Source organism: Prunus persica, chromosome G1, assembly GCF_000346465.2.
Source record: "Prunus persica cultivar Lovell chromosome G1, Prunus_persica_NCBIv2, whole genome shotgun sequence".
Classification (NCBI taxonomy): domain Eukaryota; kingdom Viridiplantae; phylum Streptophyta; class Magnoliopsida; order Rosales; family Rosaceae; genus Prunus; species Prunus persica.
In genome coordinates this window covers 29,238,772-29,251,943 of record NC_034009.1, presented here as the reverse complement: position 1 = coordinate 29,251,943, position 13,172 = coordinate 29,238,772, and the positions used below count along the sequence as shown (strand labels likewise).

The window sequence follows — 13,172 nt, the reverse complement described above, 5'->3', positions numbered from 1 at the left end:
GCCAAAATTGAACTTTGGTATCGATTTACAGCTGAAGCCAAGCAGCTGAAGTTGTTGACAGCACAGTCCAGCACAGACATACCCAGTCCAGCCCGGATCAGAAGTTTCTACCCAGGCAGAAATGGGATTCCAGCCATCTTTTTGTCTTTCTAGAATTGATTTCTCCCTTCTTAATTTTGTAAAAGGCAGTTTTGCCTGAAACAGTCTACTTTATTATTATCTATTCTGGCCAGAACAACCATTTGATACTGAGATAAATTATGAAAGTCCTCACCAGTCTGAGGCAAGAAAAGAACTTACTTGGGAGATATTCCTCACCCAAATTCACAATCATTTGTTTTAGAAGTCAGTAACTTGGGGCGCAAGTTATCCACTCTAAAAATAAGTCTGCTAGAATTTTCATTGCTAGCAGTGGCACGCTCACACACCAAAGAAAGCTGACTTGTCGACCAACAAGGGGTCTCCAAGCCAGTGGGGAACTTCGCCCTTCCACCTCAGGAGTAAACACGAAAACGGGTGAACAGGCCCTCCTTTCAAATGAAAGAAATTGGCACCATCCCTTCAGTTTTTTCTTAACAAAATATCAAAGATAAATTCATAAATAAACCATCAAAACTGTATAAAATGTTTGTAAGACATGTACAATTACAAAATTATAAGTTCTCCTCAGAAACAGAGTTCTCTAAGTATCCATACACAAACAAGAAAAGCAAAAGCTTAAATAGTTAGCTTATAGCAAAATCAATGTCCCCATTTCTCTAAACCACACCTGCTGGTGGTAGGTTCCCATCTTCACTCATTTCCCGCTTTCTTTTAAGCACACAATGATCAAGCACAAAACAGCAAACTTTTAAAGAACTCATATTACACCACATATGGTTCTAAAGAAAACTCATCCATATCCAATATGCAAGCCCTAAACTTAGTAAACAGAGTTATAAAAAAATATGTCGAATTAACAAGCATTATTCTCAAACAAAAAGTATGATATGGTTGGGAGTTTACAAGTTCAAAATGATATACACAGGTTAATTGTCTTACACTTTAGATATCATCTTCAACAAACAAAATAGATACCAATTAGACTTGTAAGAAGGTTAAATGCAATGGTCATAAAGACTCATACTAAGCTACCAAATACCAATCAATAACTGCTACAAAAACCATAATAAAACCATAATAAACTAAAAATACAACAGCACTAAAATGCCAACACAACATCACTACATTAGCAATACACTAGCAAAAAAATACAATACGACAGCAATAGCAACAGCAACACAACAGCAGTGCAAGCATCAGTCCACAAAGAACAAACCCATTCACTGTTTGAAACAAGGAATCATCATACTAAGATCATTTCAGAGAAACCCCAAAACCAATTTCGATGAAACCCCTAAACCAATTTCAGAGAAACCCCTAAACCTTCAACCAATTTCGAACAAACCCCTAAACTAATTTCAGAGAAACCCCTAAACCTTCAACCAATTTCGAACAAACCCCTCAACCAATTTCAGAGAAATGCATAAATCCTAAACCAACTTCAGAGAAACCCTTAAACTGTAAGAAAATGCCGATGAACAGTACCTGTCGCTGGGAGAGGAAGAGAGAAGAGAGAGTCGGAACTGAGTGACGAGAGATTGAGAGCTGAGCGACGAGAGATGAGAGAGTCAGAGCAAAGCCACGGGAGAGTGAAGAGAAACAGAGCAGAGCCAAGAGAGAGAGCCGAGAGAGAACTTCAGCAAAACAGAGAGAATAAAATTTCAGCAAAAGTGATATGTGTGCAATAAGGGGACAATAAATATATATTTATAGGTTATAGTTCCAAATTTTTTTAAAAAGGATGGTATTTTCAGTTACAATTATAAAAATGGTGGCATTTAGGGCTATTTCCCAAGATTAAAAGCACAATTATTACTAGACGACAAATCGTTGTCTACCCAGATTAGAGCTTGCCACCATTTAATTGGATAAGGACGCTGGATCCTGGGTGCCATTGCCACACCAGCAAGCAACCAGTCTACTCAACCACCATCGTCTTCGTGTTTGCTTCTTTCTTTATTCTTGGGTTGGTCAAGGCATCGTCTTGTGATTCGTTGACCAAAAAAGCAAACTTACCATTTGTTCTGTTACTTGTGCCTTTCAAGATAAAGCAAACTACTCAAACAAAGCGGCTACGAATTTCCTCATGAAAGTGAAAGCAAGAGAAGAAGAGAAACTCTCACTCACTGTAAACCAGCAAGAAAAGAAAACAATGACCACTGACAGCAAGCAAACCAAGAACCCAAGAAAATGCAAGCAACCCATTAACGAGGAATCTCCACTGCTGCCAAATCAGAGGGGCTGCGATGAGCAGGCAGTGCAGGAATTCAATGGTGCATCTTTTGCTGGTGCAGTGTTTAATCTGTCAACGACCATTATTGGTGCTGGGATTATGGCGTTGCCTGCCACCATGAAAGTGCTGGGTCTTGGCGTTGGGATTGGTATGATCATTTTTGTTGCGATTTTGACACAGGCCTCCGTGGAGATGTTGTTGAGGTTCAGCAAAGTGGGAAAGGTTGTGTCTTTCGGAGGGGTTATGGGGGATGCCTTTGGGAAAGCTGGGAAGGTTGTGTTTCAGTTGTGTATCTTGGTGAACAATCTTGGAACGCTCATTGTCTACACGATCATCATTGGTAAATAATTTTTTTCATTTCTAGTCCTAATTTTTGGGTGTGAATTTTAATTGGGTTCCATCCATAATCTGATTTTTCCTAATTAGCAGTCTTCATACAGTATAATAGTACTTCCCCAATAGTAAATCAGGTGTGCAAAGCTCTGACTTAATTGGTGCATACAAGAAGCATTCAAATTGTATGATACTGCACTTCAATTTCAACCAATTATGATGTCTGAAGTATTGTAATTAGGTTTCTGTAATTGGTGCGCTGGTTGAAATCAAAAGATGCTGGCACATGTATTTCTTTCAATTTGATTACAAGTAAATGTGTAGTAATTCTCGTTGTTTTACTTTCAATGTGACTTAGGTGATGTGCTGTCTGGAACTTCTTCAACTGGAGTTCACCATGCTGGAGTATTGGAAGGGTGGTTTGGTGAACACTGGTGGAACGGGCGTACCTTCGTGCTGCTTGTCACAACCATTTTTGTATTTGCTCCTTTGGCATCCTTAAAGAGAATAGGTACATAAAGACTGATTCTTTGTAATACTGAACGCAGAAAAAAGACTAATCCTTGTGATTAAATAATCCTTATTTGGTTTCTCCAGGAGTTGTTCAATGGCATAAGAACTTGTCCAAAATTACGATTCTATCATAGAAGTTTTGCTTTAGCAGTTAAATACTGTCTGTGTCATTGGTCTTCACCAACCATTTTATTATATGGATCAAGCATTTCTGTAACTTGTGCCTTTTTGTGATTGCAGATTCATTGAGATATACATCGGCCTTAGCAGTTGCGCTGGCAGTTGTTTTTCTAGTTATTACTGCAGGAATCGTAGTTATTAAATTCTTTTACGGAGGTATTTCCATGCCCAGGTTCCTTCCTAATGTGTCTAATATTGCATCGGTGTGGAATCTCTTCACAGTTGTTCCTGTTCTTGTGACAGCCTTCATCTGCCACTTCAACGGTATGCTAGCTGATCAACATGAAATGCAGCTTTTATTTCAAAGTGAAAAAGCATAACCGTAAACGAGAATTTTCTTCTCCTGCAGTGCATACAATCGGCAATGAGCTTGAGGACTCTTCCTTGATTCAACCAATTGTGCAGACATCATTGGCTTTGTGCTCTTCCGTCTACATACTGACCAGCCTTTTCGGGTTCCTCCTATTTGGGGACTCAACTCATGATGATGTGCTAGCCAACTTTGACACCAACCTTGGCATCCCTTATAGCTATTTGCTCAATGATATTGTTCGCATCAGTTATGCCCTGCACCTCATGCTTGTTTTTCCTGTTATCTTCTATCCACTGCGGCTCAACTTGGATGACCTCGTCTTCCCCTCATCTAGGCCTCTGGTTTCAGATAATTGTAGGTTTGCATTAAGCACCATTGGGCTCATTTCTGTTGTCTTCGTGGGTGCAAATTTTATACCCAGCATCTGGGATGTCTTCCAGTTTTCTGGAGCTACTGCTACAGTTTGCATTGGGTTCATCTTTCCTGCTGCCATTGCTCTAAGGTGAGTTTTGTGGCATACAATTGTTTTCATTCCATTTTCATTTTGGATTTATCTTTCCTGCTGCCAGTTTAATTTTTGTGTTCTGGCGATGAAGGCGCTTACATTCGGATTATCTCTCTGAAATGCCTGATTAGTGATTGATGAATGTGCTTAAAAGGTTACATAACATCGTAAATTCATTCTGAGGAAAAAGTTGTACTCGAGTTGGTTTAGATGCATATAAATTCAAAAAGAGTTCACACAAGCTGTCATCAATTTCGAATTGGTTACAAAGCTAAATCAGATATCTGAATATCCTACTTCTCATTCCATGATTTGGTTTCAAATTTCTGCGATGCAGAGATCGACATCAAATAGCAACAAGAAAGGACAAGATTTTCTCTGTTTTCATGATTGGTCTTGCCGTGTTCTCAAATGTGATAGCAATATACAGTGATACCACTGCCCTGTTAAAACAGGTGGTGTCCCATGGTGCATGATTTTACATTGTTTCACACATTAGTTGAACAACCTGGACGTATACTGAATGCCATAGCCATTTGAAATCCAGAAAAAACATTGATGTTTTCTGGGGAAATATGTGTATAATAAGGTGAAAGAACTCTAGCCTATGTACTATTCGTCTCTGGACATGCAGCCACCGGCTCCATGTGTATTGGAAATTTTTAATGCAACACCTCAATTCTTAATTCTTCCAGGGCCCTAGAGGTAAGCTTCCCTCTAATCTTCCTTGATGCACACCGGGGTAGGATTTTACTTGAATTTGCTCGTCTGTTTTAATTTATAGGGCAAATTTTGTTTATTTATATAAACTGACTCATAGGAAAGCCTTTGAAACTATGGTGTCAAGGAAGCCGATACACTTACGAACGCGCCAAAGCATAAAAACGGTATTGCATTCTAAGTTCAACCTCTGTAATTTTCACATTAAAATCTAATGAATTTGCTTCAAAATCGAGTAAAGAATCAAAAGGGAAAAAATCCAGTACAAGAACTTATTCTCTACCTCTGAAATGAAGAACAAAATATACAAACAGAACTTGACAACAATTATGTTGACCTTTTAATCAAGCCACTAATAAACACACACCCACCCATATCTGTTGCACTCGTCATCTACGAAGAATTAAGACCTCCACAATATTCATCAACCATCCACTGCCCATTTGTTTGAATCAACTCACCAAGTGTTTTTCATGCTCTTGGTGCTTTAATTTGCTCTGATTTACAACATGTTGCTGTTCGTTTCTCGAATGCTGCATGTTGACCATCTTGTTTCCCCAATCCTTTTAAAATAGCGGATGCAGAAGACAGCCAAGCCCCCTGGGATATCTCCAGCTAATTCTTGAAGGTAGCTTGTCTCGACATATGTACAAGAGTACGGACAGCAAATGGATAGCAGCAGTCAAATCAAGATTTTTTCCACCGGAATTGTTCTCCTTGACATCACGCAGGGAACTTGTCTTGACAATCTCATACAAATTAAATTGCATCACCTCGTGATTGAATGATATAAGGAACTAAAACAAGCAAAAAGGGCACTGCTGCCTAGCAATCATCTGGCTCAGACTAGTTGAAGAAATAGGGAGATTCAAGAACATCTCTGAGATCGAAGTCTCCGCGATCTGGTAAGGGGGGAAAAGTCAAGGTGGGGAAAGACTGTTGAAAGCCTTCCAACAACTGTAAACATAAAAGTACAAATTAAATAAGCAACAAAACATGGGAAGAGCATATTTCAATTTCATAAGATACAGAAAATTGGGATCACAGGATGAAATGCAATTTAAAAAGCTGGAAATATTTTTCTTTTAATAGCCCATGAATTATTAAAAAGTAAAAACTTTTGTGGTGACAAGCAAAGGAGTGTGCTTCGAAATCCCCTTTATTTTTTAATTATCATGTGAAGGATTATTTCTAATCTAATGTCACCATTCGTTACATTTTTTTGTCGTTACTAATTTTATAGAAAAAAAATTCTAACAAGGGGAACTGGTGAATCATAATCTCACAAGTGACAGAGCAGCCTATCTGGCACTAAACAAGGATCGCCACACTCACACCAAGTAAAGATACTCACATTCTCCAGTATCGGTGCCTCGTAAAGTTCAACAAACTTCTCCCTTAGTATCCTATTCATTTCGTCAATATCACATGCATGCGTCCAATATGAATCATGCACTCCTGTATCATTAGCAGTTATTGGGAAACCTCCAAACATGTGAACGGCTACTAGCCTATACAAGAGAGAACAAATAGCAAATAAGAATACAGTAGAAACCTGCAAAGTTTAAGCCTGCCTTTTTGCAGGCAACAGCAGTCATCATCATGTGGGAACCATCAAGGGAGTGAACAAAATTCGGGGGAAAGGCTGTCCTCTGCCGTTTAACCATGACCTTGTCAGTTTCTCTTTGTAATGTCAACACCTGAAGGGAAGTCTTAATCTGCATTCAATTCCAAGTGGTATCTTAGTTACATACTGGCATTAAATGTTTTTTAAGGTACTTTTGTAATTAAGTAAAAATATGGCCGCATTTGAAGTCCTAAGAAGTTGTTCAAAATATTACAAGATGCCGTCCTAATTGCCGGTATGGTTGTACAACAGGAAGTCCAAGGGGAGTGATCCACCGAACTGGTTGATTCTCTGAAGCTATCACCTATATATGTTCAAATATAACTGTCAGAACTAGTATAAGAACAATACAGAATCAGTTCATACTTTAAAGAATTGATATCTTAAAACGAAATAGTCAAAAGAAGAATCAAGTATGAAATTTCAGACTTGTGCTCAGAGGCGCAGGTGCTAAAAAGCAACTTACAACCAACAGGTCCAACACTAATATCATTAATCAAACATAGAATCTGAATCTGTCCCTTGTACATGTGCTCAGGTTTCAAGTCATTAACAGTTACACGCCATTCACACATAACTATGAGGTACAAACAGACCACAAAGTAGATGAAACATACCTTTGCACATTCACCAAGCCAACTCATAATACTTCTTGCAGCTTCAAACATCTCTCCTAAGGCAGTCAAGGTGGTCTGCTCTCACAGTAAAACAATAAGTACAGACACAGACATTGGACATATAAGCACACTAAAGTTTCTTTCACTAACCCTTGCAGCATAGCAAGCTGCGGCAAACAGCGCCGTGTCATCAGCTATGGAACCACGCTCCTTTAATCTCCTCTTAATTTGATCGCGTGCACCAACATATGTAACACCATATACAGACGTCATAACTGTCTGCTTCACCAATTTACGATCCACCTAAAATTTCCAATCACCAAAGCCAAGCATTAGAAACATCATATTAAGCAGTAACGAAGAAGCAGAAATGAAGAAAATTACTAAAAATCTTAACACTTTGGCAAGCACGATTAACGATATTAACCTGATTAATTAAAAGCCTAGCATGCAATGCATTTGGATTAGTGGCAGGATCTTTTTCTGCATCATTGCGCATTATATCAAGTACTCTGCATAGCCACAAAAAAATTCATTAGACAAATTAACAAGAATGATGTCACTTATCAGTGGTATATTTCTAGGGAAAACAACAAATTTCAATCTTCTTTTTAAAACAGATATAGGGAATGAATTAGGCTGCTGATTCCTCTTAGTTTTCTACATCCAATTCATATTATTGCAAAAGATGCAAATGCTTATATGCCATGCCAAAATGAATTTTTGCTCACAAACTCAACTCGGAGAAAGTAACAGTTACCTGGCAGCAATTCCTGAGTAAACATCTGCCGGTTTATCTCCCCCCACAAGATTTACAGCAGCAGCTCCAAGCTAAAAAAGGATTAGCAATTTGATCAACAAAACAAAAACTCACACAATCACTAAGATATGAATGAATTGTTCGGTAAAGAATTTCTTTTAGTCGAAGCAATGTGATCAACCACAAAAGCTGTCGTTGGGTGCATAAAAGGCTAGGGTTGGAGATCTCATCTGAGTAAGATAAACACAGTGGTGCAAGTGAATGAACTACTATGATCATAGATTTGGAAGAGCTTTACATTAAAATTAAAATATATTGAACCTTTTTCTTAATTTTTAACAATAAAAGGGTTCATTACCTTGTCCCTTCCAAGGGCTGCATAGTGTTGTAAACCATTACATGAGCCATCCTTGCAACACAAAAAGAGAACTGAGATCAATTTTTTGGATAACAGAATCATATGTGCCAAATCACTAAATACAAAACATAGCAAAGCATGGGAGATGTCCAATGGTCTCTCAACTTCAATAAAAGTGAAACAGTTGACAAGGCAACAGGACAAATAGAAATCTCAAAATCGTTCTCCACCAATGATATCCATCATAAAATTTTATAATGTGTAACCAACCACTATTGATTCTAAAATCTATTCATTTTAGTACCTGGAAATTCAATCCAAACCAATAAAACCTTTTGGTTATCTTTCTTTTTACAGCAGAAGACGGAAGTGATTTCAACTTCCCAGATGATGCAACTGTAACCATGTAGAATTCACAATTTTGGTAGTTTCTTGGTTCGGAATAAAGTAATGAAGTTATAATTGTTTGTAGAATATGATTAGAATATTATAAGAGATGAATTACCTGGTGGACAGGCATATATGAAATGGTAGTCTCTGGAGAGGGGCTTCTCAATGCTTCACAGAGATTAATGCATGCTGCCAAGCACTGGAAAGGATCCTCTGCACCCAACCACCAGCGCCTTCCTTCAAGAGGTCTGTCTGCAGAATCAAAAATTTCATCTACATGATTCTCAGTAAATGCTGCTCGATCATCAAAGGAGAGTTTGTCCACGCCCCCAGCATATAAATTAGCCAAATGTATCTTCAACCAGCGTAAGCCTGACTTTCCAAGATGCCGTCCCTCTGAAAACTCCAAGATGCCTCGGCACATATCGGAACCAAGATGGTTTAGATATGGGTGCATGGGGTAAGCACGACCTCGGAAATCGAGGTTGTGTGGGTAGTAGAAACCCTCCTCATCCTTCATCTTTCGAGATGCCTATTCCAATTCAGTGAAACTTAGTATTAGAGTATCCAATAGCACTGATTATTCAACTTAACAAGAATGATTCTTACAGCAAGTTTAAGTTCTATATCACACCGCTGTGAGTGCCTCTCACTATTCTCCTTCTTTGCAGCTTTAAGTTTCCACTTCCATTTTCTGATTTCTGCCTCATCTTCTGTGTCTGGTTCTTCAGGTAAAGGAACCTTTTTAAAGCAGGAAGAAAAGTGAAGGTAAATCATTTATCGATAAAAACCAAGGTGCTGAATTACATGTTAATTTCAAATTGCAGCAAAACAATAGAATTTCTGTCAAACAAAACCAGTTTCTTCTGCCCAGAAGCACAGGAAAGGTATGCACCACCAAGTATGGAGAAAAAAAAATTTCCAGTTAAACATAACCCACATCTTCACGGTCAACCAAGTCAGCAAGACGGCCTCCGCTAGCCCATATCCTGTCTATCACACCAAGTACCCTTTTGTTTACCCTCCATTTGGTACTTCCAAGAGTATCCAGGGCCTAAAGACAGAGAACAATTAAGAGATTAGAAGAAGCTCCAAAAATTACAAGTGAAGAACCCTTGCACTGGTGTAAACATTTAAGAGCTGTTTCTGAGGAAACAAAAATGCAAGAGAAGATGCAGCGCAGAAACTAAAAGTAACAGATCCTGGGGCTTTCAAACCTCAAAAACAGGTTCTAATTGCTTTCTAGGAGTCCTTTTAACAACTTCGCGTTGTTGTTTCGCTCCATGAGTTCGCATTACATAGGATGGTAAGAATAAATATGCTCCTCTGTCATACCTGCCAAAATATACAAACAGGCAATAAGAGTTGGCTAAAACCCCAAAGTGCTTATCTCGCGAGTTGCTTCAAAACTAAGAAGTCCAGCTAATCTAAATACTTCATACCCGGTCCAATTAATAGGGGGAACCAACATAGGCATATAAGGCATGACCATGTGCCTTGCCTGCATGGACAGAACAGAAATCAGTACAGTTGCTACTCAGGTATTCATATGCTTGTATGAAAAGTAAGATTATTGCCCTTGTTAGTCACAACACAAGAACAAACACATTAAAGAAACAAACGAGAATCGTGCGCATGAGCCAAACATGCTGTTCAACTTACAGTTTTCTCCATGCCTTTGCGAACTATTGGGTCGCACTCTATAACGCCATATCTCCTACTGGTCTTCCTATTACAAGATACCCAGAGAAGTATAAAATAAATAAATAAACTGATATTTGAAGAGGAGAACAGTGATAGAGAGCGGGGTTAAGAAACACAAAGATTGAATATTTCTTACTGTGTGTCTCTAGTGATAGTCTTAAGGTTATGTACAAATGCAGGGCGTATATCAGGTGGACCATCTCCTATTTGATCAACTGGAGGTTGTATATAAGCCGTGTCCATCAATAACTGAATCAATCGACAGCCAACCTGGAAAGTACAAGCACCAAGATAATATAGCAACAATAACAAGAAGATAGTTTGCTTATTTGAATCTATAGACATCACAAACCTTAACATGGGCTTCCTGACCCCATGGCTTCAAGTCTTCTTGTTCCTTCACAATTCCTCTAACTTGCTGCATTTTCTGCCTTTTTATTAGTTTGTTAACCTTTTTCCTAAGTCTCTCTTGTTCTTTGGTCAGTTTTTCTTGTTCATCGGCCAGTTTCTCTTGTTCAATGGTCACAGGAACAGAATCAGCTTCAGCCTTCTTATCAATAGTGTTCTTCTTCTTCTTTGTCTTCTCCAAAAATCTGTGTATCCTAACCTGATACACATGATTATTTTATATAACTCGATTAAGTTCAAAACCAACAAATAAATGGAAAATAGCATGTCAATAATATTTAGCTGCTAATCTGACTGGGTGCTGAACCAAGCATGACTACCTAATGAGAAAAGCCTTCAATTAGTCATGGAGGCATGAGAGGCCAGACGACTCAATTTCATACAAAGGCAATACATGTAATCCTAGAAAATGGAAGTTCATGTTTGTGTGTATAATCCTACAAAATGGAAGTTCACGTTTTTGTGTCTATAAGGAATTTAAGTAATGAGTTTCTACCAAACCTAACAAATTGATAGTTGACCGATAACTAAAATTAAAGTTCTAGCCAAATTGTTCATACTACAGCAAACTTAGAACCAAAATCAAAGTCACCGCACCTATCAATGTTCCCAGAAAGAAATTGGTGAATTTGAACCGCATATGTCAAAAATAAAGATCAAACGTGAATTACGAAATAAGAAAATTCTAAGCTCACAGACCTCATGCTCAATGGCTTCACCTATCGCACAAGCAGCTTGGACTACCCTGACACTGCCTATTCCACCATTATTTGTCATCAATAGCCCCATCAACTTATGCATTGTAATAACCGCCATCTTATCGGCGGGTAAGTGATCAAAGTAGGGAGCATGACTCTGTCTACTGTTAGGTTGCTTGCAGGAATCTTGGTCCGCCGCAATGGCATCTCGTAAAGGCTCAAACCAACCAAGAAACAATGACTTGATGTATGGCAAATTGGGTGCTAGCTTCTGCTCACACATGTCCGCTAAAAGCTCTTGGTACTCTTTGGCCGCCTCTTGCCAAGCCTCCGTCTCCAGTTTTATTTGCCTCTTCCGAAGAAGATTGTACTTTCCTACTCCCATACCAACCACCACTCTCTTTGGCTGCTTGAAATGGGACTCCACCATGTTGTTTTCTCTGATCAAATCCTCCAACATTTCCTGAATTTCTTCAGACCCGGACGAGTCCTCCTCGCCATCTGTCGAAGCAATGGCCTCGGCAACGCTGGCATAGCCTTTGGCGTAGTTGCAAAACCCAGAAATACCGTAAGGGTAACTTGGATTCAGTGAACTGCATCTGCCCAATTCCTCCTTTTGAGAAGCCATATCACCAACTTGACGAAAACCCATTACCAAAATCCGATTATTTATGCATTTCCGAGCCTCGAAATGCCTGGCCTTATCGAGAAAGCTCGATTCTTGAGAAAATATCATAGAAGTAGAAGAAGGGGAACCAAAATGAGATTGGGAGGAGAGATTGGTCTTTCTCGAAGCAACTTGTTTAGCCAAGTTTCTCCACATATTTCCCAGTAAACTTTTCAAATTAATCAATCCGACTTGCAGGTGCTGAAAGATACAGAGTAATGGAAAATATGATACGGGACATCAAAAAGGAAAATCTTAAATTGTCGAAGAAGCAGAAAATTGGAGAAAAAAGTCGGAAGCTATAAGAAAATTACAAGTTTTAATTTTAAAAACAAAAAATCTACAAACGAATTGGACGATCTCGAGCGATCGAGGAGGCAGGGAGGAAGGGTGTGACTGGGTTGAGTAGCCGCCTTTAAACCCTCCTTAAACCTACGTTTTCTGATTTCCTGATAAAGCCGTTGGGTCGTCGACCCGAGATTTTCCAAAGTCCGTTTTACAACTCAAATTACAAGTCGGTTTGTGGGTTGTCGGGAATGATTAATTGGGCTCATTTAATAGCAGTAATTTGGTCCCATGGGCTGGGCTTTGCCATCCTGGTTTGTCATTTGGGCCTTCCTCGTATCTGAGCTTGCAAAGATGAAACGTGTATCCCTAATTCAACGTGAATTTCTTTTTTTCTTTTTTCTGGTAAAACAAAAGATATGAGTGAGCATTTAAATTACTAACAAGTACCGTTAGATTAATCTAAGGGCTTGTATTAAAGAGTTGCTCACGACACTAGTTGTATTAATCACTTTTTTAATTTGTATATATGTTACTGTTATGCATAATGGTATAGATATATCACGTCAGCCATCCAAAGAGTCTCCTGTTTATTTGTGGACAGGTGATGTAATTCACCCATGGGACCCAAGAATTTCTCCACATAGTGGCCAGAATCTAATTTGAGCGTCTCCTTGCCTAGGCCTCTGTTTTAGTGAACGTGCTAGGTTACAAATCTAGTAGCCTTAGATTAACCATATAAGTTGGATGATCATGATC

General features: G+C 38.8%; 2 protein-coding genes across 3 annotated transcripts; one reads left to right on the top strand and one right to left on the bottom strand.

The window, feature by feature from the left end:
* On the top strand, nucleotides 1,937–4,868 carry LOC18791776 (probable sodium-coupled neutral amino acid transporter 6). Of its 2 annotated transcripts, XM_020554993.1 has the most exons (6): nucleotides 1,937–2,675; nucleotides 3,027–3,179; nucleotides 3,422–3,625; nucleotides 3,711–3,920; nucleotides 4,023–4,176; nucleotides 4,517–4,868. In XM_020554993.1, exons 1-6 carry the CDS (start codon nucleotides 2,189–2,191, stop codon nucleotides 4,653–4,655), a joined length of 1,347 nt encoding a protein of 448 aa, XP_020410582.1. In that variant the 5' UTR covers nucleotides 1,937–2,188; the 3' UTR covers nucleotides 4,656–4,868. The 2 variants fall into 2 exon arrangements, with proteins under 2 accessions (XP_020410582.1, XP_007222745.1); XM_007222683.2 differs by having other exon boundaries at nucleotides 3,711–4,176.
* On the bottom strand, nucleotides 5,049–12,607 carry LOC18792046 (DNA-directed RNA polymerase 1, mitochondrial). The gene is made up of 19 exons (XM_007225321.2): nucleotides 12,443–12,607; nucleotides 11,463–12,329; nucleotides 10,708–10,962; nucleotides 10,492–10,625; nucleotides 10,314–10,380; nucleotides 10,094–10,152; nucleotides 9,869–9,986; nucleotides 9,592–9,705; nucleotides 9,261–9,392; nucleotides 8,767–9,183; nucleotides 8,262–8,312; nucleotides 7,904–7,974; nucleotides 7,571–7,655; nucleotides 7,294–7,446; nucleotides 7,144–7,218; nucleotides 6,741–6,830; nucleotides 6,455–6,617; nucleotides 6,254–6,357; nucleotides 5,049–5,856 (listed from the first exon to the last, which is right to left on the bottom strand). The coding sequence occupies exons 2-19, from the start codon at nucleotides 12,282–12,284 to the stop codon at nucleotides 5,746–5,748; spliced, it is 3,021 nt and encodes a 1,006-aa protein (XP_007225383.1). The 5' UTR covers nucleotides 12,285–12,329; nucleotides 12,443–12,607; the 3' UTR covers nucleotides 5,049–5,745.

Coding starts and splice junctions, on each gene's coding strand:
- LOC18792046 (XM_007225321.2), bottom strand. CDS start 12,284: ATGTGGAGAAACTTGGCTAAACAAGTTGCTTCGAGAAAGACCAATCTC. Junction 9,706..9,868: donor AATTAGAACCTGTTTTTGAG/GTTTGAAAGCCC, acceptor CTCTGTCTTTAG/GCCCTGGATACTCTTGGAAG. Junction 9,393..9,591: donor ACTTGGTTGACCGTGAAGAT/GTGGGTTATGTT, acceptor TGCTTTAAAAAG/GTTCCTTTACCTGAAGAACC.
- LOC18791776 (XM_007222683.2), top strand. CDS start 2,189: ATGAAAGTGAAAGCAAGAGAAGAAGAGAAACTCTCACTCACTGTAAAC. Junction 3,180..3,421: donor GGCATCCTTAAAGAGAATAG/GTACATAAAGAC, acceptor TTGTGATTGCAG/ATTCATTGAGATATACATCG. Junction 3,626..3,710: donor CTTCATCTGCCACTTCAACG/GTATGCTAGCTG, acceptor CTTCTCCTGCAG/TGCATACAATCGGCAATGAG.